At 46.7% G+C, this 24,582-nt stretch overlaps 1 protein-coding gene across 3 annotated transcripts in view; it reads left to right on the top strand.

Annotated features, from left to right (window-relative positions):
- TP53INP2 (tumor protein p53 inducible nuclear protein 2) overlaps nt 1-24,582 on the top strand; it is an 89,758-nt gene that overhangs the window by 50,193 nt on the left and 14,983 nt on the right. The window contains exon 3 of one of the 3 annotated variants that reach the window (XM_086932285.1): nt 3,625-3,769. In XM_086932285.1, coding sequence (XP_086788411.1) covers nt 3,625-3,769 — 145 coding nt within the window. Of the gene's footprint in view, nt 1-3,411; nt 3,770-24,582 lie in introns of all 3 variants that reach the window. The other 2 variants (XM_086932284.1, XM_086932283.1) reach the window with 2 other exon arrangements.

Genomic DNA, 24,582 nt, shown 5'->3' with positions numbered 1-24,582 from the left:
AGTCTCCACCCCTCTACTCGCGCCAGAGCCAGAGCTTCCTCTGCAATGGGAAACACCATATCACTGCAGTTAGGCCCGTACGCGACCTTTCGCCCCAACCACCACTATGAAAGCAACAATATAAAATCAGATCTGAGTAAAAAGCACAGCATAGTGTCCTTACCTCCAGGCTTCAAATTGAAATTCTGCTCCTCGGTACACACAGCCTTCTCCCAACCCTGCGCTGTGTTGACATGTGACATGCTGCTAGAGGCCCCTGCGTCTCTCAGCCAATCCAGACACTGCTGCTGCTGTTACAGGAGTGCCTGGATTGGCTGGGGCAGGCGACTTCACTGCTCCTTACTGAGCCCGGGGGCTGCGGCTTATAGTCAGCCATGGTTCCAGTATCAGCTACTGGAGGGGCTCTGAGCGGTCTCAAGTGCACATGTCGGGTTGGCCCTACAGCGCTGAAGCCGTCCGCCCCGACAAGCGCACTTGGGCACCAGGTGCGTTGCTGGCTAACTCTGATGACAGTGTCAGTCTGTCTGTGAAGCCACACCCCCTCCTCAGGCCCCTCCTCAGCTCTCAATACATCAACCGGGACGACTACGGGTGAGATCAATCCTCCAAAATAAATATATGAACCGGGGGCGAACGGAGCCAAAATGTAAGTGGGTCAGTGCCCTAATAGAGAACCGCCCCTGCATGCCAGTATTTTAAGATGGCTTTCTAAAATACACAAAATGTATTGTGAGGCATTTTCATACAATAAATGTCTTTTATATTTTTAACATTTATTTCAGAAGTGCCACCCTGCATTTAGAGCTGCTTAGAAGCAGCAAAATCTGCAAAGTCCTGGAGAAATGAGGACTTTCACTTCAACAAGTGGTTCTCAGGAGCGTAATGTAAGATGATCTACTGTAACAAAAAAGTTTGGGGGCATCCGATGAGTTGTACCCCTCCCAGTGCTTGCTTGGGCCACTTCAAGGCCTTTGCGTCAATACTCTGCGGCGACATACATGTCAGCTCTACCAGCAGCCAGTATAGATGTACGTAATTATACTGATATATGAAATAAAGTGTTTCCTTGCTTTATGCTACCTAGAGCTTGCATCATTGAAACCCCATCCTCTAGGGGCAGACATTCCACTTGTTGCCAGCTGTAGGCACATTTCACTAGCTAAGCTTAAGAGCCAATCCAGATAGAGAAGGTTATCTCTCTAATAAAGGCACGACGTTGGGTTGTGAAAATTTGCTTTGTGTTTGAGTCCAAGCTGGAGCACTGACGAGTAGCCAGTGTCACATCACTAATTGTTGCCACTTGTTGAAAGACTTCTATCCAGTTCAAAGTATGTTGGATAGTACACACTGGTCCTGGCATTCAACGGAATATCCTTGATGGATATGTCAAGTTCACTCCGTGCATGACGCAGGAGTGCTATAAACAGCTCTGTTGCTTGGCGCAGTGACAAATGTTTGTCCTGAAGGCATGTACAATGCTGTAGCAGATCAAGCCCTTGCATTTATGACGCAGCCCAGGGCCTAAAGCGAATAAAATTATTTGATAGAATTAATAAATCAACACATCCGTGTGCCTTCATCTCTTTCTGCCTATGTCTCTTTATCCCAGTACCAAAAAAGGTCTCTCCTTACCCTAGTTTCCATATCTGCGTTTCCCTCTTGTGTTGTCCATGTATGCCTCTCATCGCCCATTCCAGTGGCTGGATCTTCCTGGCCTGATGTCTGGTAGCCCACTACTGTTGTTTTCTCCCTGCAAAGAACTCGTTGGGGAGCATTTGGGAAGTTAGAGACAGTGGATATTTTTCAGTAAACTACTGCCCACTTATGAGGAGGTAGCAGGGCTTTAAGTGGAATTTTGCTGCTTCTGTCATTGCATACATATATTTAATACAAGTAACATTACACCAACAGCAAGTCTGGGCTGCTGGCTTTCCCAATGGTTGTTAGTGGCGTAAGATAAATAAGCATCAACTATGGCTTTGTTGTATAGAATATTGAAAATGCTTCAGTTATGAAATAACGAGACTGTGAAAGAACTATACAGAGTCTCTATGCAGTTACCTCAAAGGCAGTGAAGGGTGGTACTGCTGCAGAGATAAAATTGTTTTTTTTCACCATGAGCTGAGGGCAAAAATTGAGAGCCTGATAGAGACCTGTCTCCGCACCTGCTTTGTAGAACTGCTGGTGCTGAGCACCGGCGAGACCCAGTCCACTTAAATCCCTGGGATGGAGCACCCTATTCCTGTGTCACTCTGACCCAGTGCCCTTTGTAACAGTGCCTGTTTCTCCTTGTGCCTCAATGTGGACTTGTTTGTCTTAAATGCCTGAGGTCACCATGACAGTGTCTGTCAGTCCGATTGTCTAAAGTGTCTATTTTCCCTTGCGTTTGGGTCTCCATGCTCCAGTTTCCATTTCTTCCTGTATGAGTGAGTCCCTATTTGCGAGTTTTTCGTTAATAAGCCCTGTAGTTGTCATGTGAGTAAGTGGCAGGAGGCAGGTGGGTTCACTAAATGACATATTAAGTAAGAAAACACATAGATTAAAGTACATAAGACTTGGCCCCACCAGGAGCTAGATGAACATACTCTGTCCCGAGGTAGCATTCAGCGGATCCCAACTGTTGCATGTAGACTCCCAAGAATACAACCCGATGACCTCATAAGCCGTACAGGAGGAGGGAAAGAAATGACTGTGTAAAGACACCACTAGGCAGACTGGGTCAAATCGTAGCAGCAACCCCAATGGACTAGAATAACGTTGTAAGTGCTGTGTTACTTCCTTTGTGAATTGTTAAACCATATATATGTTACTTAAGATTTGTATGGTGCTTAGCTGGCCCTTTAAACTTTGTTCAGGGTCCTGTGGTTCTCAGTAGCCTAATAATCCTTTAAAGAGTTCTGTTTTACTTTGAAGGATAGGTGAGGGTTTCAGTAGTATTTGTGTGAGCTAACCAGCATTACTTGGTGTTTCTGCGTTACTTTCCGATCTTACCAAACATTACTCAGGTTTTTCAGTTATACCAGAGTATCTTAATGAAGCTTGCTCCAGGTACCCTAGTTAAGCTTGGCCAGGGTTTTAGTCATACTTGGGTGTACTATTGTTCCTGCTGGTATTTATTTAATGTTACCTTGCTGAAGTTCTGCATGCTATTGTTGTTTGACTTCAGTAAGCTAAAAATATACCACTTGGGGTGTCCTTATACTAATAATGCCCCTTTTCCCCTCCCTCTTCCTATTTTTCCTGCCCCATCTACCCCCTCCCTCTCTCCTGTACCTGCCACATTGTATACTGTATGTATGCGGGTGTGTGATTTCCTCTGCATAATGTTTGTTCTCCACTCCCCGCATGGCTTAAACCTGTTGTTTTTCGTGGAGATTCTCTTACCATGTGAATGATGACATACCTTTCCAGTTAGTTATGCTTCAACATTAGTCGAAGAACAGAGGGTGGGAGGGAGGGCGTCCGCATGCACGTCTCTTCCTCCACACGATTCCCCTCCACCTCCCACTTCTTTGCCCCACTCGCCCTATGACTGTGGTGCTAGATCCATGCCCTCTCAGCCCGACCCCTGCTCGATGGACGAGAGTTGGTTTGTTACCCCTCCCCCCTGTTTTACTGCAGAAGGACCCGGCCCAGTGAACGTGGAGAGCAGCCCACTGGAGGACCTTCTGATCGAGCACCCAAGTATGTCCGTCTACGTCACCAGCAACAGCCTCGTGGTGGAAAGCGCAGTGGAGACCGAGAACCCGGAGGAGCACGACAGTGAGAGGTAAGATGCACTCCAGTACGCATGCTTGCAATTCTCAACACAGTGTTGGCATGTATTATAAAAGAAGAGAGCTTAGCCTTTCTATATACAAATGTAACACACCAGAAGGGGTGAAGCTTAGCAGCCTATGGTGTCAGCCCAAGAATGCTACTAGCAATGAGCCTCTGGCCACACTCCACCCCCACGTAATTGATGGAGATAAAAAAATAAAATAAAAAAAAGCATGGACAGAAATCTTGGATCAGTACTAGCGGCACAGTTGACGGAGACTGGGCAAATTGGGGACAGTCTGTGTCTTCCACCAGATACTATGTTCTGTGTTTCTTAGTATCGTGATCCATTTCAGGTTGAGCAAGTACCCATATTTCTGTTATGAAGAACACCTGTAATTATCCTATAAAATGTAAACTTCATATATTTAGGGGCACTTTTATCAAAGTTTTGCCTCCTTGGCCCCGCGCAAGGTAGCGCAAAGGCGACGCAAAACCTAGAATTATATTTTCCAAGCCGCGCTAGGCCACTTTGCATGGCCCTGCGTGGCTTGGTAAATTTGGAGTAACGCAAAGCAGCACAAGTCACTGGCTTGTATTACTTTGCCCCAAGGAGGTGTTCCATGGGTGAAGTATTGGTTTTCCGGCGCATCCGTCCATGAATGTTTGTGCATTCCCTGATTTACCGAGACTGGTAAACCTGGGAACGCATCAAAATGCTGCACCTTCCCTAGGGAGACGTAACGAGGAGACGTATCTTTATTTCCCCTCGTTTTTTTTTTCTTTGTATGTGTACTTTCCGCACGTATGCTTGTTTCTGCAGCACACAAGGAAAAAGCAAAAAGCCTCAGAGATTTGTTTTTGTGAAGGAAAATGTCCCTTCCTGCACAAAGACAATCCTGTCTGCAACGCAGGCCTTCTTGCACCATGGTGCAAGGGTGTCTGCATTTGCGCTAGACAGAAGTTTGTGCGTCAGCGCAGGCAGAGAGCAGGAATGCTACATGTCTTGATTAATATTTTTATTTTATTTTTTTATTTTATTGAATTTATATTGCGCTCAGCTACCCGCAATGGGTTTCCCGGCGCCAGGGACAGACTGAAGAAAGAAAAACAAGCAGGTGCAGAAGAAAAGATCATGAACAAGGAAATCAGAACAGAAAAGTCTTCAGCTTTTTACGAAAAGCCAGAAGATTAGTTTCTGTTTTTAAAGCCAGTGGGAGAGCATTCCACATCTTTGGTCCAAGATATGCAAATGAGCGGCCTCCCATTTTTGCCAGTCGGATTCTTGGAATCAAAAGATTGCCATTGTTAGATGACCTTAAAGAACGGCCAGGTAGATAAGGCTGGGCAAGATTATGAAGGTAAGTAGGGGCAGAACCCTGACGGATCTTGAACAGAAAACACAGAGTTTTAAAAGTCACACGATCTGGAATTCTCAGCCAGTGCAGGTCACGCAAAGCTTGCGTTGCGGACGCTCTCCGTGGAACATTGCACAAGAGGCGGGCAGCTGAGTTCTGTACCACTTGGAGTTTTTTAATTGTAGCTTTATCCGCTCCAAGATAAAGCACATTGCCATAGTCGATGCGAGACATCACAAGGGCCTGGACGACAGTTCTTCGAGTGGACTCAGGCAGCATCCATAAGATCTTCTGCAGCCAACGTAAGGTGTTAAAACAGACTGCAGCGACCTTGGTTACCTGCTGCCTCATTGAAAGTTTATCGTCAATCAGGAAACCGAGGTTACGAGCAACAGGCACAGGGGTGGGCAGAGGTCCCATATCACAGGGCCAGTGTCTAGAGCCCCACAGATCTTTGTGCTTGCCTAGTATAATAACCTCGGTCTTATCTCCGTTGAGCTTCAGCAGATGGTCTTGCATCCAAGCTGCAACGCGAGATAGGCCAACTTTAAGGGCAGAGACTTCCTGAAACCCTGCTGCTAGAGAGAGAAAACACAATCTGCGTGTCGTCTGCATAAGAATATATAGACAGACCGGCGTCCTCTACGATGGAAGCAAGAGGTCTGATGTAAATATTAAACAACAATGGGCTTAATATAGACCCTTGAGGGACACCGTAGGCTGAAGAATGAATCGCAGATTCAGCTTTGTTTGAGAAAACCTGAAAGGTGCGCTCATTGAGAAATGAGGCCACCCAGGCAAGCGCTGATCCATCAACACCAAGGGAGCGGAGGGACTCCAAAAGAGTGGAATGAGACACGGTATCGAAAGCAGCGCTTAAATTAAGAAGAATAAGCGCAAAGGTCTCACCGCTATCGATACCGTGTCGGAGTCGCTCAGTCACCCCAAGGAGTGCGGATTCGGTGGAGTAATTAGCGCGAAAGCCTGATTGGGATGGATGAAGATATCCTACGTTTTCAACAAACTCATTGAGCTGGGTGTTAACGTGGCGTTCCAATATTTTGGAGCAGGCTGGCAGCAGGGATATAGGCCTAAAGTTGGCAAGATTTGTGATGTCAGCACCAGATTTTTTGAGCAAAGGAACAACCATGGCATGTTTCCATTCCTGTGCCACCCGAGATTCGGTAAGAGAGATGTTTAATAGCCTCATTAGGAATCTCCGTGGTTCAAGGTCTAGTTGTTTTAGTATCTTCATGGGGACTGGGTCCCGAGGGGAACCTGACCTGATACTATTTAGACAAGACAGGAAGGAAGAGTCATCAAATGGTAGCCAGTTGTGGATAAACACAGTGGGAGTAAAAGAAACATTACAAGAAAAACTAGGTTGGAGGGAATCAGTTGGCGGTGGAAGGGAGGCCAAAGATTGATAGATGCCTTCAACCTTAGATATAAAGTAGTCCGCAATGGCATTACATTGTGTGCCATTCAGAGCCGGCAAGGGGGGAGTAGTATTTGCTCCTGCGAGTTTCTTTACAGTAGCAAAAAGAGTCCGAGGACAATATGGCGCATTCCTGCTCTCTCCCTTTTCTGCAGCACAGCAAGGTGTTTTGCTGCATTGCATTGCATGCAATAATAATAGATATGACTCTTAGTGTCTTTAATGTGGGGGTTCCCATCATATGTAGTTGATCAATATGTGGTATTACGGCTCCCTTCTCGGTGGCGAAGTGAATAGAGTCCATTCTTTGTAAACCTAGCCAGCACATTTGCATTAAATACCATAGGCGTTATTACACAGTTGCTTTGTCCAGCAGGCGTCTCCTATTGGTGTTTCACTTTGTTTCGAGACAAAAGCAATCATACCAAGTTATATTTTTTGGGCATAGAAGAGAGGCGCATGCTTTATCGACAGGAGAGGTTTTGGTAGCATACATAGCTCAAGGAAATAAGCATGAAATGAGGAAGTATGTAAATGCTACAATAAAATATACAATTCACGACACTCATAATACAGCCTGCTGCTCCGTGTTCTCGCCTTCCCGTGGATTAAATACTTCTTTCCTCCCATCGGTTTTGAGCTATGTTTATCACTATTGATGATTTGTCTCACCTTTGTTAGTTTTTGAAGTGTGTCAGCCCTCTTCTCTTCATGCGATTGACATGTGCACACAGTGGATTTCAAGCAGCCTCTTTTACCAAGACTTTCAAGTGTGATTTGGCGGGAGCTTGTGTATCGTACACTTAACAATGTTCACTCCCTCTCCTCAAAGGTTCCTTGAGGATGGGGCGTTTGCAGCTTTGAGTGCCAGTATCCTGAAATATGATTTTGTTTGACAAAGGCACCATCTCTCATGAAAATTGCATCTTTTGTGTTTTGTTTTAAAAAAAGAACTAATTTTGTACAGATGAGACTACATTCTGTAGTAGGGGACCTATGTGTATAGTCATAATCCAGTGAATAGTCCCGCCCATGTGCGTGGACCCCAGAGTAATCAAAAATAATCTCCTAAGCTGTCTTCTTTGCAGTCCTGCATAGACATTCAAGAGAAAATCAAGACAAATAATGCAGCCTAACACTTACAAGGCTACAATGGCCACCACTTCATCTAAACAGTGATTAGGATAGCCAACAATGTCAAATTTTACACAATTTACCAAGTTTCCCTCATAGAGAAAAACTCCCCTTCACCAAAATCCTTCATATGATAGAGAGGAAGGGTTGGACAGACAAGCCCTCATAGGCTGCCATTATGTGTCTGGAAAAGGGATACCGTGCCTTTAAGGAACTCTCCAGAGTCCCTCGGTATCCCAGGATGCACAGCCAAAGTCCTTTTACTTTCAGTTCTTTTTTCCGGCTCCTGCTAGCAGGAACCTGGAGCATTGAGCTCTCCCTTTTTAAGTATTTCTTCAATTTTTGAGTGTTTCACTCAACGTCTGGGGTCTTCCTCTTCCTTTTGCTGTGTTTTTTTAGCAAGTTTTGCCCACTCTTTCTGTCGAATATGCCAGCTTTATTCGACCAGTGCCCTGAGTGTGCCAGGAAAAAGGCTAAATCTGACCGCCACAGAGTATGCATACTCTGTCTCCCTTCCTCCCACGTCCCTGAAGCCTGTGGGATTTGTCAATCTTTCTCCAGGAGGACCCTGCGTGCCAGGGAGAAGATTTGTCTCCAAGGCCTGAAGCAGAGGAGACATCAAGAACCAGGTGGGTCTGGGCATGGAGGGACTCAGTCATCGCCCTCTGCCCGTGCTTCGGCCTCTGGGGGGCTCCCCAGTCAAGAAAAGGCCCAGAAAAGGCACCGGTCCCGGTCGACGTCGATAGCTTCGATGTCAGCGTCGAGAGGCATGACCACTTTCTGCTCCCCGTCGACCCAGGACTCTGGGTCGAAGCGACATCGAGAGGGAGGACGTCGAGACCTCGGACGAGGTCGACGTCGAGGACTTCACCGGCGTCAACATATCATCGACGTTGAGATGAGTCCAGGAGGCATCGGCACTCGCTGTCGAGGCGACACCGCCGTTCGCCGTCGAGGTCAACTCGACGTTCGACGTCAAGGAAAGACCAGTCAAAGAGAAGAGTGTCGACGTCGAGGAGTTCGTCGACGTCTAGACGATTGACGTTGAGAAGCAGAAAGGCGAAAAGGTTGATGTCGAGGAAGGAAAAGTCAACTTTGAGTAGGCGTTCAAGGGCCAGGATGGTGTCCTCTGCCTCAGTAGTCAGCCTTTCTTCTGCATCTACGAGCTCCCGGTCGCAGCGGCGCCGGCACTCGGCTGAAAAGAGGTCTGCCTCCAGAGCATCCTCGTCAAGACCGGCAAAAAAGAAGAGGAGAGTGGTTAGGTCTTCAGAATCCGAATATTCTCGAACCTATTCGCCTTCTAGGCCCAGGACGCCTACTCCTCCGCCATTGCCTCTAAAGAAGCCTCCTCCGCTACCTCCCCTGCCTCCTTCTGCGACTTCTCCGCCTCCGCCTCCTCCTCCACCTCCGCAACTACCTCCTCCGTCTCTGCCGGACCTTCCGTCACCGCCTACGAGGCCTCCACAGCTTAGGACTCCGGTTCTGCCTCCGCAGCTCCCACCTCCTGAACGGCCAGTGGATTGGATCACCCGAGGCCTAGGAGGTCTAGATCGCAGTCCAGAGGACATCGATCAAGGAGTGACTGTCGGTCTTCGACACGGTCCCGTCATCATCACCGGAGGGATAGGTCACGGTCCCGTCATACGGACTCGTCAAGTGGCCGGATATACTCTCCCACCTTGTCGGATTCCCCCCATACGAGGGTGTCACCGGTGGATGACATCGTAACATTTCAGGAGGTGCTATTGAGAGGGGCAGCGAAGTTGGGGATCACTTTAACGGTACCCACACCTTCTACATCGGTGATATTTGAAACCTTGCACAAGCGGCATTTGTCTCGCCCCTTGTAGTGGCAGGACTGGAGAACCCGGCTATGGAGCTTTTTCTGACTCCGGCCTCAGTGAAGTCAGCTCCGTCCCGGCTGCAGAAGAAGTACAGGCACCCGGATTCCGATCCGGCGTTCCTGAGATCAGATCCGGTACCGGATTCGGTTATCGTAACTGCGGCCAAGAAGCAGCATGCTACTGCCCCGTCTTCCATGATGCCTCCGGATAAAGAAAGCCGTCAGATGGACTCAGCTGGCCGGAAAGTCTGCGGGACGGCGGCCACCTCAATGAAAGCGGCGAGTGTCTCGGCGCTCTTGGGTCGCTACGACCGCTCCTTGTGGGAGTCCCTGAAGCAATTCCTGGAACTGCTTCCGAGGGATAGGAGGGAAGATTTTCAGGAGATTTTGAATGAGGGCATGATGGTCTCTAATCAGGTCATCAGCTCTGCGGTGGATGCCTCTCTCCTGGCGGCTCATGGTTACTGCCATGGCATCAATCTACGACGCCACTCCTGGTTGCGCCTTACATCTCTCAAACCGGAGGTGCAACAGAGAGTTGCTAATTTACCATTTTCTGGATTGACTCTCTTTGGGTCACATGCGGACAAGGAGATGGCCCGCATGAAGGCAGAGGTAGAGACACTGAAAGCCGTTGGTTTGGAGAAACCAAAAGAGCAGAGGAAGTCCTTCCGTCCATTCCAGAGGTGGTATGGTTCTCGAAGACGAGGGCAGGGTCATCAAGCTGGTCAACAGCAACAACAGCAGCAGTACCAGCGGCAGCCATTCCAGAAGCGTCAGTGGGGCAGAGGTGGACAGCAGTCCTCCTCGGCGAACAAGGGCCCGGCCAGGTAGAAGCCCTGAGGTGCTACTTCCCCCCTCTTCCGTTACCCGTTCCGGCGGGGGGAAGCATACAGAATTACTTGACAGAGTGAAGAACAATTACTCAGGACAAGTGGGTTCTGAATATTGTTTGCAATGGATCCAGTCTTCGTTTCGTCAGACCTCCTCCCGCGATTCCACCGGTTTGCTCGCAGTTCCAGCTGCTCGAGCTCCAAGCGGAGGCCGATACCCTGTTAAGAAAAGGGGCGACAGAAGACGTCCCTTTGTCTCAAAGGGGAAAGGGTCTTTACTCACAGTTCTTCCTGGTGCGCAAGAAGGACAAGAACAAGTTCATGCCCATTCTGGATTTGCGACAAGCAAACAAATGGATTCGCAGGGAGAAGTTTTGCATGCTGTCTCTGCACCAGATTTACCCTCAGATGCAGAGAGGAGACTGGCTTTGCGCAATAGATCTGCAAGATGCGTACTTCCATGTGCCCATTGCACGGAAACATCGGAAGTTCCTGCGATTTTTGGTCGGCACAAATCACTATCAGTACACTTTTCAAAGTGCATGGCAGTGGTGGCACGCACCTGAGAAAGAACAAGGTGTTGTCTACCCGTACCTGGACGACTGGTTGATCAAAGCCTCCACCTTCCAGGAAGCGCAAATGCACTTCAACAGGACGGCCGTTCTGTTGACCCAGCTGGGGTTGCATATCAATATGTCCAAGTCTGTCCCGACTCCTGTCCAGTGCCTACAGTACTTGGGAGTCTCCATCAATACTCTTTCAGCAAGCGTGCCTCCTTCGGAGGAGCAACGCTTATCGATCCTTCGGAAGGCTCAGGCTCTCATAGCTGTTCCATCTACGACAGTGAGGACGGTGTCTTCTCTACGGGGGTCGATGGCCTCTTGCATCTTCCTTACGCCACACGCACGCCTTCATATGAGGCCGCTGCAGGAATGTCTGGAGGATCAGTGGGACCAGAAGTGGGGGAGCTGGGACGACAGGATCCGGCTGTCCCTTCACGCTCAACAGTCCCTGAGATGGTGGCGCTCAGCAGAGAATCTCCTCAAAGGGGTCCCATTTCACAAGGACATTCCCATTCAGACTATTGTCACAGATGCCTCTCTCCATGGCTGGGGAGCGCATTCAGAACATCTACAGATCCAGGGAACGTGGTCCCCGGCGGAATCAACGTATCACATCAATTTTCTGGAACTTAAAGCTGTTCACTTGGCACTGAAGGCCTTTCATCCGTTCTTCCAGACCAGCTCCTTGCTTGCGCGGACGGACAATACGACAAATGTATTACCTCAACAAGCAGGGGGACTCGAGATAGCGCACACTGTTACAGGAAGCGCAGGCGATCTGGCACTGGCTGCTAGCCAGAGGACTGATGATAACGGCTACCCATCTGCCAGGTGTGCAGAATGCTCAGGCGGACGCACTCAGCAGGTTGGTGCAAGAAAACCACAAGTGGGTTCTAAACGACGAGGTGCTAAGAGACATCTTTGACAGGTGGGGCACTCCAGACGTAGATCTGTTCGCCACCGCCGAAAACAGAAAATGCAGAGACTTCGCCTCCAGGTATTACTAACTGGGGACTCTGGTGAACACACTATGGATCAGCTGGTCGAACAGCTTTCTGTACGCTTTTCCACCCATTCCCCTGATTCCGGTGGTGCTCATCAAGCTGTCTCAGTCCAAAGCACGGATGATCCTCGTTGCTCCGGAATGGCCCCGACAGTGGTGGTTCACGGACCTGCTTCACAGGTCTCTCCTACCCCACCTGCGGCTGCCGTGCCGGCCGGACCTTCTCACGAAGTTCGGGGGCAGATGGTGCATCCCAACCTCTCCTCGTTGAGTTTGGCGGCATGGCTCCTGAGATAGTACAGTATGGACACCTGAATCTGCCTGACGATTGCATGGACATACTAAGGGAGGCTAAGCGTCCTTCCAATAGGACTTCCTATGCCTACAAGTGGAAGAGGCTCTGCATCTGGTGCACATCCAAGAACTATGATCCGACGACCTGCAAGGAAGATGTCATACTTCCATACCTCTTGCATTTGGATCAATCTGGCCTTAATTTTAATCCTATTAAGGTTCACCTCGCAGCACAAACATCGTTCTTCCAGATTCCTGTGATTGAAGATTTTTTGGAAGGATTGAAGAAAGTGTTTCCTCAAGTTCGGCGTCCTTCTCCTTCATGGGAGCTGAATGTGGTGCTGTCCAGGTTGATGAAGGAGCCTTTTGAACCTATCCATAAGGCTTCTCTGCAGCACTTGTCATGGAAGGCGGCCTTCCTTGTGGCCATTACATTTGCCCGCAGGGTGAGTGAAATTCAGGCATTGTGTTGCCAGGAACCTTATACTGTATTTCATGCTGCTAAGGTTTTGATGCGTACTCACCCTAAGTTCCTTCCTAGGGTGATTTCTGATTTTCATGTTAATCAGACTATAACTTTGCCTACATTTTTTCAAAACCCTTCCACTCCAGCGGAGAGGTCTCTTCATTCCCTGGATGTCAGAAGAGTGTTGAAATTTTGCTTGGATAAGACCAAGGACATTCGTAGGTCAGACCAATTGTTTGTCAATTATGGGTCGGTCAGGACTGGTCTTGCCACATCGAAACAGTCCATTTCTAGATGAATTGTGTCCTGTATCCAGTTGTGTTATCAGAAAGCTAACAAAACCTTAGGGGGTAAGCCTAAGGCTCATTCTACCAGAGGCAAAGCAGCGACAACAGCTTTGCTTCGTAATGTTCCCATTGCAGAGATCTGCAGGGCTGCCTCTTGGAAGTCGGTCCATACCTTTGCTAAGCATTACAGTCTGGACTCTGATGCCAGGGCAGATGCTCAGGTTGGGCAGGCTTCGTTGAGAAATCTGTTTGCACAGTAGAGGTGTTGTCTGTTTTTTCTCCACCACCGGGTTGGTTTGTTGGGATGGGCTTGCCATTCTATTCGCTGGATTTTGACTATACACAGAGATCCCCTACTACAGAAGGAGTAGTTTCTTACCTGTAACTCCAGTTCTAAAGTAGGGGTTTCTCTGTTATAGTCATAAGCGCCCGCCCTCCTCTCCTGTGAAGAAAATGGTACTGTAATGTATGCTACAGGCCTTGCTTTATACACCTTCAAAAAGAACTGAAAGTAAAAGGACTTTGGCTGTGCATCCTGGGATACCAAGGGTCTCTGGAGAGTTCCTTAAAGGCACGGTATCCCTTTTCCAGACACATAATGGCAGCCTATGAGGGCTTGTCTGTCCAACCCTTCCTCTCTATCATTTCAAGGATTTTGGTGAAGGGGAGTTTTTCTCTATGAGGGAAACTTGGTAAATTGTGTAAAATTTGACATTGTTGGCTATCCTAATCACTGTTTAGATGAAGTGGTGGCCATTGTAGCCTTGTAAGTGTTAGGCTGCATTATTTGTCTTGATTTTCTCTTAAGTGTCTATGCAGGACTGCAAAGAAGACAGCTTAAGAGATTATTTTTGATTGCTCCGGGGTCCACGCACATAGGCGGGACTATTCACTGGATTATGACTATAACAGAGATTCCCCTACTACAGAACTGGAGTTACAGATAAGAAACGACTCCTTCCTGCTATTATTGAGAAAAATCACGAAGGAAATGTTCTTTTTTAGGTCTCGCCTTTACCATTCCGCAGGAATGGGAAATGGGGAGAATTCAAGTCGGCAAAATCCTCTTCAAACCACGGGCTTTCAGCCGCGGTTTTCTTTAAGTTCACGTGAATCACGTGATTAAACATGCACGCGCATCGGCAGCATTTCTCCTGCAGGCTCGCAAAAGGCTCTCCTCCCTCCCCACATCAAATGCATCAATCACCCTCCCACAGGCTTCCCCAGCGCTGCCCCGCCCCCTGCTTCACAGCCAGGCCATCTGTTCCCTGCCAGACCTCTCACACCTCCGTCACAGCATGCCTGTGTACTTCAAAGGCTTATCACTTCACACGGCCGGCCGCAGGCCGTGCAACCAGAGCACTTCAGTTGGTGTGCAGCCCCCCTCCCAGCACTGCCTTGTTACTCTCGGCAGCCGTGAGTCCCTAAACACTTTTTATATTTAATTAGCAGCAGCAGCATTTCTCCTGCGCCAGGCCACATCAAAGGCTCTGTGCCACTTTCACCCACACAGCAACACTTACAGACACGCAACGCCACTCACACCCACGCAAGCCCACTATCATCCACGCAACACCACACTCACCCACGCAACGCCACTCACTCACTCACGCAAAGCCACTCACACCCACGCAGTGCCACTTTCACCCACACAGCACCACTTTCAGACACGCAACGCCACTCACACCCACGCAAGCCCACTATCACCCACGCAATGCCACACTCACCCAAGCAACGCCACTCACCCAAGCAACACCACTCACACACGCAACACAACTCACCCACGCAACGCCACTCATCCACGCAACGCCACTCATCCACGCAACGCCACTCACCCACACAACGCCACTCACCCACGCAACGCCACTCACCCACGCTACGCCACTCACCCACGCAACGCCACTCACCCACGCAACGCCACTCACCCACGCAACGCCACTCACACACGCAACGCCACTCACACACGCAACGCCACTCACACACGCAACGCCACTCACCCACGCAACGCCACTCACCCACGCAACACCACTCACCCACGCAACGCCACTCACCCACGCAACGCCACTCACCCACGCAACGCCACTCACCCACGCAACGCCGCTCACACACGCAACGCCACTCACACACGCAAATCCACTCACACCCACGCAGTGCCACTTTTACCCACACAGCACCACTTTCAGACACACAACGCCACTCACACCCACGCAAGCCCACTCTCACACACGCAACGCCACTCTCACCCATGCAATGCCACTCACCCATGCAATGCCACTCACACATGCAACGCCACTCACACATGCAACGCCACTCACACATGCAACGCCACTCACACATGCAACGCCACTCACACATGCAACGCCACTCACACATGCAACGCCACTCACACATGCAACGCCACTCACACATGCAACGCCACTCACACACGCAACGCCACTCACACACGCAACGCCACTCACACACGCAAATCCACTCACACCCACGCAGTGCCACTTTTACCCACACAGCACCACTTTCAGACACACAACGCCACTCACACCCACGCAAGCCCACTCTCACACACGCAACGCCACTCTCACACACGCAACGCCACTCTCACCCATGCAATGCCACTCACCCGCGCAACGCAACTCACACACGCAATGCCACTCACCCACGCAACGCCACTCACCCACGCAACAACACTCACACATGCAACGCCACTCACCCACGCAACGCAACTCACTCAAAGCCACTCACACACACGCAGTGCCACTTTCACCCACACTGTGCAGTGCACAATAGGTCTCGCAGTAGGAAAGTTGGAGCTATTGGTTTTGTAAATGACAAAGCCCTTTATGTTTTTAAAATGAAAACAAAAATAAAAGGCATTGTTATTTGCAATTGTAATAGCTCCAACTTTCCTACTGCGAGACCTATTGGCAACGCCAGTGCTTGTTTTATTTTTTATTTCACCATCGTAGGGTACATTTATACAAAAGTATCCATAAATAGATAAATACAAAAAAGGAAGCGTTCTTAAACAGAAACAATAATTGACAGATAAGTACAGAACCGTATGGATAGCTTATATAGTATAACAGGACATAATGAAAAAAGAAGAAAACATTTTTTTTTACCTCAAAGGCCTTAGATCATTAAGTTGTGCCTGAGTGAGTTTGATTCTAGTTTTCCAATCGATTATGAGCCCAAATAAGATTTCCTAGTTTCCAAGCCTTCCACCCTTTCCTCTCATATAGACCCTTTTCCAGATTGTACATAGCTAAGAGTCGTGTAGGCCATTGTTGAAATGTGGGGGGTTTAGGATCCACCCAAGCGGTTGCTATAAAATTATAACCACAGCCATGGGTAGAAATACAAATTCAGGCTAAACCAAAACGGTGTTCCATTCCGAGCCATACCTAATACCATCAACTTAGCTGTAAGCTTTACTTGGATCATCAAAGTTTGCCCCAGAAATTCTTCTACAGTTCCCTTTAGTGGGTCCAACATCGGACAGAAGGCAAACATGAACTATATCTGCATCATCACCCTTACGGCGGGGCAACGAATACCATCCGTCCCTCCCCATTGAGCAATCTAAGCTGGTGAATAATAGAGTGAGAAGATTGTTTTAAAGTGTTGTGCTTGAAGGTTAGCCACCCTCATAACAGTGTAACCGAGCTTGAGTGACAGTATAAATTCATCCCCTTCAATATTCAGTTTCCGCTGCCATTTCTCACAATGCTTGTCTAGGTGGTTAGCCAATAGTTGGCTCAGTCCGGCATAAATCTGGGTGATAGTACACCCATCAGGGTTCCTAACAGCTTCCATAACTGGATCTTTAGAAAAGCTTTCCCTCCCCCTTTCTTCTCTGTGATGGAGGAGCGAATCTGGAGGTATTTGAAAAATTCCCTGCGATCTAGCTTGAAGAGGATTTGAGCTTTCTCAAATGAGATAATACCATCTTCTTTATCTCCAGAGCGTCCCAGCCCAGCATAACCCCATCATGAAATACCTCGGGGAGCGACGGATTTCCGAATAAAGCAGTGTAGAAATTCATTCTCCCTAGCCCCAATTTATTTCTAACACCAGTCCAAACAGCTGCTGCTGCTGCACCAAGGGTTTTAAATTTCATTTTTTTGTAGTAGCTAGCTTCGATAAATCTCAGAAGCCATTTGGGAGCCTCTATCTCTAGCAATAGTTCATATACATCTGGAGGAGCATAATTCCTCCACTGATCCATAACCTTCCTGCCCAGTAACCCTCGGAAGTATTGAATTGCCATGGCCCAATAATACATTTTTAAATCCGGGACCGCCCAACCTCCCCTTTCCCTAGGCAGGGACATATATCTAAAAGCTCTTCTGGTCTTACCCTGTGCCCATACAAATCGATTAATCAACCTCTCCCATTCCTTATACCAATGGTTCTAAAATTTTAAGGGTATTGTCCTGAATAAATTCAGTATTTTTGGAAGAAATATAATTTTACTGATATTACATCGTCCCACGATTGAAAGATGCAGATTTTCAAATCTGTCAAAATCTCTTTTGGACTTTTGGATCACAGGGACAAGATTTTTTTCTACTACTTTACCTAGATCTGAGGTTATGATGATCCCAAAGTATGTGGCGGACTCCGTCACCAGTGGATCCGACAGAGACAACCTACTATTAACTACTATTTGTGTTTTTTCTCGGGTAATCCAATACCCTGAGATCCCCTCAAAGCGTTCAACCTCATGCTCCAGTTCCATTAAGGCCACCCTTGGATTTGCAGCAGTTACTGCTAAATCGTCTGCGTATCCTAAAATTTTAGTTTCAAATCCATTTAATCATATGGGAAGGATTCCCTTATTTGCTTCAATTTTCCCAATTAAAGGATCAATATAGAATGCAAATAGGAGGGGAGTGCATGAGCACCCCGTCTCATCCCACTGTGAATGAAATCGGATCGCTCTGCCCACCCATTAGCCAGAGTCGAATTTTAGGGGTTCTATATAACGTCTGTATGGTTTTAATACACCCTTTTCCAACCCCCACATTCTCCAGTACAGCCAGAGATACCCCCACGAAACCCTATCGAACACCTTCTCTGTGAGGCAGAGGTGCCATCAAACATAGTGATAACTCTGCGAATATGTTCGGTTGCACCTCTACCTGGGATGAATCCGTGCTAACGGGGTGAAATCACCTTCCCTATCATGGTGCTAAAGCGATTGGCTAGGATTTTTGAAAAATGTTTTACATCACTATTCATTAGACTAATTGGTCTATAAGATCCGGGCTCATTAGGGGGCTTTGCCTTCTTTAGAAAGATAACCATATTAGCTTCTGCCCATGACTCTGGAGGTGCTTCACCTCTCTGTGCTTGACGCATTACAAATCTTAAATCATCCCCCAAAATTGGAAAAAACACTTTATAAAATTCTAACGGGATTTGGTCAGGGCCTACAGCTTTGCCAGATGGGAGTTCACTGATGGCTTTTTGAATTTCCTCATCTGATAATATGCCCTCCAGAACTTATGAATATTCATGTGAGAATGCCTCAGCAGCGATTGATGCTAAATATTCCTTTATGTTCTTCATCTCCGTATGCCTATTCTTCCCCGTATAGATTCTCGTAGTCCCTTTGAAATGCCAAGCGTATTTCCCTAGGTGCTGCAACTACTTCCCCCATTTGATTTTAAATCTCCAAAATATCTCCCCAGTAGTGTTCTGTCTTGTTCTAGTTGCAAGCATGTGCCCCACTTGTTCACTATATTCATAACAAGATTGTCTCCAGGCCAGAAATATTTCCACTGCTCTTGCTGCCATGATTTCTCCTTATGCCGCCTTTGCTTTTGCCAATTTCTGGAGCATCTCTTCTGTGTTCAAGCCATTGGCAACGGCTCTAACCAATTCTTCTTCTATATCTGACATTGTACTATACAACTTCTTTAGATCTTGCTTGATTTTTTTATTCCGGTTCAGAGAGTAACTCAGGGTTTCCCCTCTGATCCCGGCCTTAAGGGAATCCCATACTATCCCATAACTAGCACTACCCCTGTTGTCCTCTAGGAAACCCCAAGCCACTTATTCATATGTTGAACATAATTCGGATCTTGCAGCAAGGCCCGCCCAAATGCACTCAGATTCCCCCCCCCCCACACACACACACAATGTTTTGAACCTCCAGAACCAAGGGACTGTGGACAGACATGGCCCGGGGAGATTTCTGAATCATACAGGATGAGACCAGGAAGTAATCTACTCGTGCTACAGCCCTGTACGGTTCCGAATAATATGTACTACCCCCATCCTGTGGTTTAAGTTGCTCCCAGGCATCAATAAGCCCATTATGTTCGATCATTTGAATGGGGGCCGTATGTACTTTTTTATCTGACCATTATAATTACGGGGGTTCCCCTTCCATAGCCACCCATGCCATTTATATTAAGATCGCCACAAACAATGATTGGTAGAGGCCACTTGGTCAATTCAGAATTAAGGTACTCATATACTTCGGGATCATCCCCTGTCGACCCATATATTGAGCATAATGTAAAATTAAATCCCTGCACTTGGCCTTCAACAATTGCCCATCGACCTAGTTTATCAGTTGAACAAGCTTTAAACACAATCCTCCCCTTCTGTGCCAATATCGCCATCCCTCGCGTTCTGGTCCTTAGTATATGCAATCAGTTGAAATCCCAGCTGCTCTAGGATGTATTTCCGTGTCCCCTCTATGTGTGTTTCCTGCAAACAAATTATATCTGCATGCAACATCTTAAGTTGTTCCTTAACTATCTATTGTTTTACAGCATTATTCAACCCACAAATATTTATCTTTGCTACCCACATATAAAGTATATATTGCCATCCTGTTCCCACATTACTACTTTTTATTTTTTTTGACACCTCTCCCTGATTTCATTACCCAATGGTGCTCTTAATTTTTTTACCCCAGCCTGACCCCCCTGGTGAATTTCCCCCTGCCACCTCCTGCCCCTCCCTGCCCTCGAGGCCCACCCCTTCCCCCCACCCTCCACCTACATGGTGAGACAAGCAGACCAATGGTCTCTGTAATGGAGTCTGAGAATCACCCCCTTCCTGCCAGCCCGCAAACTTCCGCCTTTGTTTTCCCCCCGCTTAGATGCTATTTTAACCCCTAAAAGTGCTATCCCTGGTTAGACTCTACCAACAATATAATGCATCACAAAGTTCCTTCCACATCAGCCACCATTTGAAACAGAGAAAAAAAGAAAGCCCCCAAAAAGAAGAACAAAGAAAAAGATGAGTAAAAAAACGTCTTCTTAGTTACTTCAACCTATCTGGACAAAGCAATGAAAATCGGTCCTTGCCATTAAGATTTTAGTTTTTCAATATACTCTTGAGCTTGGATTTCTGAAGTGAAGACTCTTGTAGTGTTCTTGTGTATAATCTTAAATCGAGCTGGGGGTCAAAAAAGCTTGTGCCCCTAAGGCTTGACAAGGCTGAATCAATTGTCTTAACTTCCATCGCCATTCTAATGTAACATGGCAAAAATGTGGTTTTGCAAAGAAGGACTGATTTTTTAAAGTCCATCTGGCATTCTGGCGGGCCTTTGCATACACTTCCTCCCGAAGCAGCAAATTCCAGAAGTAGATTAATATTACCCTCGGCGTTGCATTACCTTCTCTACTAGGCTACATTGGTCTCTATTAAATCAAAGGGAAGCGATTAACCTGCTGTAACACTACCTCCCAGTTCCAGTGCTGGAGTTCCAGGAAGGCGCCCTTCATTAGCTTCAGTACATAGGCCCATATATTGTTTCCATCTATTCCTTCTTCTATGCCAAGTAACCATGTTATTCCGCCTTTGCTTGTTCTCGAAATCTTCTCTTCCATTGAAGGTCTGAAAACTGGGCTGCCTGTGATTCAGTCTGTGCCTGAGTTCTAGTCAAGCCATCCTCTAGAGTACTGGTTCGCTCTTCCAACAGTGTCAGTCTCGAGTTTATATCCGTACAGGCTTTAGCCATTTTTCTAGTGGCACCCTGAAGTTTCTTTGTTGCCATTCGATTCTTCTTCCCATCCATTTGAGTCTTCTCTTGCAGTTGCTTGATAGATTCATAGATCATTTTCAAGGAGGGCTTTTCAACTTGTGTCATTCTTGTATTGGTGCAAAAACAACAACTGATGGACGGAATGTTGCACAATGGCAAAACATTCACCCCCAGTCACAGATCTGGGTTTAATCCATCGTTATTTTGTTCACCACACCACCCCAGTTCAGACATGGCCATATGCATATCAGTCTTGACCCTGTGCCTCATGGGAACAGTCCAGCCCGAACTGCCAAGCCATGTCTTCCTTGGACCAGAATCAAGCATCCTAGGACTGGTTTCTAGCTATCAGCCGTCATCAGCCAGGGTAGCTTGATTCCAGTGGCATGGAGAGCACGGGACTCACGTCTGAGCATACCCGTCCCATTTGGGGTGACAAATGCAAAAACAACAATTGATGGACGGAATGTTGCACAATGGCAAAACATTCACCCCAGTCACAGATCTGGGTTTAATACATCGTTATTTTGCTCACCACACCACCCCAGTTCAGACATGGCCATATGCAAATCAGTCTTGACCCTGTGCCTCATGGGAACAGTCCAGCCCTAAATCACCAACACTGAACTAAGAAGCCAGAAGGTGCAAGACAAACTCACTTCTCAAAGTACTTCCAAAAAAAGTCACAAGGGAGACTTCTCTATTTTGTGTTTATCCATAGAGGAGAAGTCTCCCTTGTGACTTTCTTTGGAAGTACTTTGAGAAGTGAGTTTGTCTTGCACCTTCTGGCTTATCAGTTCAGTGTTGGTGATTTAGGTTTTAGTATCACACAGACGTTGCACATATGTGTGTGGTGGCATGTTTTTTAGTCTTTTAGTGTTTGGGCTGACACTATGGGTGTGGATCACTATTGTTGCTTTATGTGTTGAGCAGACGATTCCTCTTGTAAATACAGGAATGATAAGTACATATTTTTATTGTATTAGATTTAGATGTGCAACAATACCGTCCTGACGATGGTCCCGAGGATCTTTTAGACCAACGGGGGACCGAAACGTCGACGCTTAACACCGTTTTGCTTATATGTTGATTGTACAGTACGCAAATTGTATGAAATGTTTTGTTTAATTTCTACTAATATGGTGTTTTGATTTTCCATATGTATTCTGAGCAAAAGGTGTTTTGTATACTACGGATAATTGACTAGAGAATTCCAGTAGTATGTCCGTTGCCAGGCTATAATTTACACCGAAAAGCTGTGTTGAATAAAATAACCCTTTATATAAACTTTGGTATTTTTGAAGGAACTCCCTGTATGAACATATTAATGATCACTATTGTGACGTCAATTTAAATAACAATTGTTGTGAAATGTTTCCTCTAGGGACAATATGATTTTGTGATTGATTATACCCAGTCCCGAGGGGATTATTCGGTGGCTCTATTGTATTTAGCACATGCTATTTGCTGCTTACTCGCCCTGCCCATAACGGACGTTGCACTCTGGAAGTCATAGGGGTATTTCAGACTTATATTGCATAACTAGTACGATATGCAGTAATATTGCCAGTACTATATCAACTTTGCCACTACATAGGATACCCCAATATCACCATAGCAGGAGAGGGTCAGTTAAATGTAGGTTAATATGTAGTTATGATACTAGAACTGGGCCAATAAATATATTCATACAGAAATAGGAGAGCAAGGGTATTTAACAAATTGTAAAGTAAAATATGTAATAACAAATTTCCTATAATTTAAAGTAGAGGGCATATAAACTTACAGGGATATGTTTTATAAATATATAATAATAGGTTACTTAAGAAAATAATGATAAGGGTGCGATATTAAAAGTATTATAAATAAGATGAAAGATTATGAAGTAAAAGCTACCTTAGGGGTCAATTTCGATTCTGGTAAGAAAACCGTCCTACGATTCGTATTTGTAGCCGTTTCCGTACGAATCATACAAAGCCGTCCGAATTGCGTAGTACGATCCGTTTCCAAACAATACGTCTGAATGTTTACGAACCGTACGAAAAAACAAGCGAAGCTCCGTACGATACGGACTCGGGGTGTGAACCGTACGATTTGTAAACATGCCGTACAGCCCGCCAAATACGATCCGGACCGGGCATCGAGTACGCGATTCGTGCAGAAAGCGGCAAATGAGCAATTCGTACGGAGAACCACACATACACATATGCACCGTACCCCTGCGATCATGGGGGTACACACCGTACCCCTATGCTCTGCACCCCTACGCACCGTACACCTACACACCGTACACCTACACTACGTACACCCATGTACCGTACCCCGATGTGACGTACCCCGATGTACCGTACCCCGATTGTACCGTACCTCGACGCACCGTACCAGTTTGCACAGTACCCTGTGATCATGGGGTGCACTTGCGTACCCCGGGGAGTCCGTTCCACACGTGTTAGAGTGGAAATGTGCTTTTACGGATGTTTTAAAGTCCCGTAGAGAAAGAGTCGTATGGAGTGTCGTACTGACGAATCGTACTTGCTGGTTTGTAAAAAGCTGCCTCGATCCATACGAACATCGCGTACTGCGTGTTCCGAGTGCGATCCGTACGGTTTCTTGAATCGTACGGTCTTTTGTACGATTCGTACAGAGAACTGCATTGAGTACACTTCGTACTACATTGTACGTACGGGTACTGTTCTGCGTACGAATTGTATGGAAAAAACACCCCGTACAGCGATTCGGACTCGATTTTACCAAATCGGAATCGGCCCCTTAATGTAAGAGAAAGGAATGATATGAAGGATAATAATATAATGGTAGAATAACGTACCTGTAAAATATAGTGGTAATCTAAATAAATGGGTCGATGTTATGAAGGTTAATTTACACCCATACAAACCGTAAGAAAAATAGACTCGGAAATATCAAAAACATATTATAGTACCTGCATACACCTAAAAATGCATACTTCTCTGACAAAGTGCAGTTAGGAGATTGCATTATGAAAGCAAAGGACAGGCATTTTCAGTGTAGCTAGCCTTCATTTTCTCTGACAAAGTGCAGTTAGGTGATTGCATTATGAAAGCAAAGGACAGGCATTTTCAGTGTAGCTAGCCTTCATTTTCTTACGTAAGTACCACAATATTTCCTGAATCGTAGTAAATAACCGGCGATACTTGAAGGGATTTTCGGGATTTGTGTCTATCAATTAGGGGCGAATGGTACCCAGTAAAAGATCCACAGGATATTATCAATTTTCTTTATAGTAACAATTCAGTTTCTGGCCACTTGGTGGCGGGATATGCAAGCATATGAAGCTATGAATGCTCCCAAGCAGCAGAACTCCTGTTAAAGGAAAGCAGCTCATTCACGACAGCGCTAATGTTTCTGTACCAGTGCTTAATAAGTGCAAGCAAATAAATAAAGAATGCCAGTGCCCAAAACTTTTTTTTAGGAGGCGGACATCTGCTATCACCACTGGTGAGGATTACTTTAAACGTTGTGGTAGCCAGCACTTAATTTGTTTTATTTTAAACTAACAAAAAAAAGTGGTGTATCATCATATGCTGCCACCGTTTTTACTCTGACAACTAGGGTGTGTC

Source organism: Lissotriton vulgaris, chromosome 7 (genome assembly GCF_964263255.1).
Source record: "Lissotriton vulgaris chromosome 7, aLisVul1.2, whole genome shotgun sequence".
NCBI lineage: Eukaryota > Metazoa > Chordata > Amphibia > Caudata > Salamandridae > Lissotriton > Lissotriton vulgaris.
This window is presented reverse-complemented; position numbering and strand designations above follow the sequence as displayed.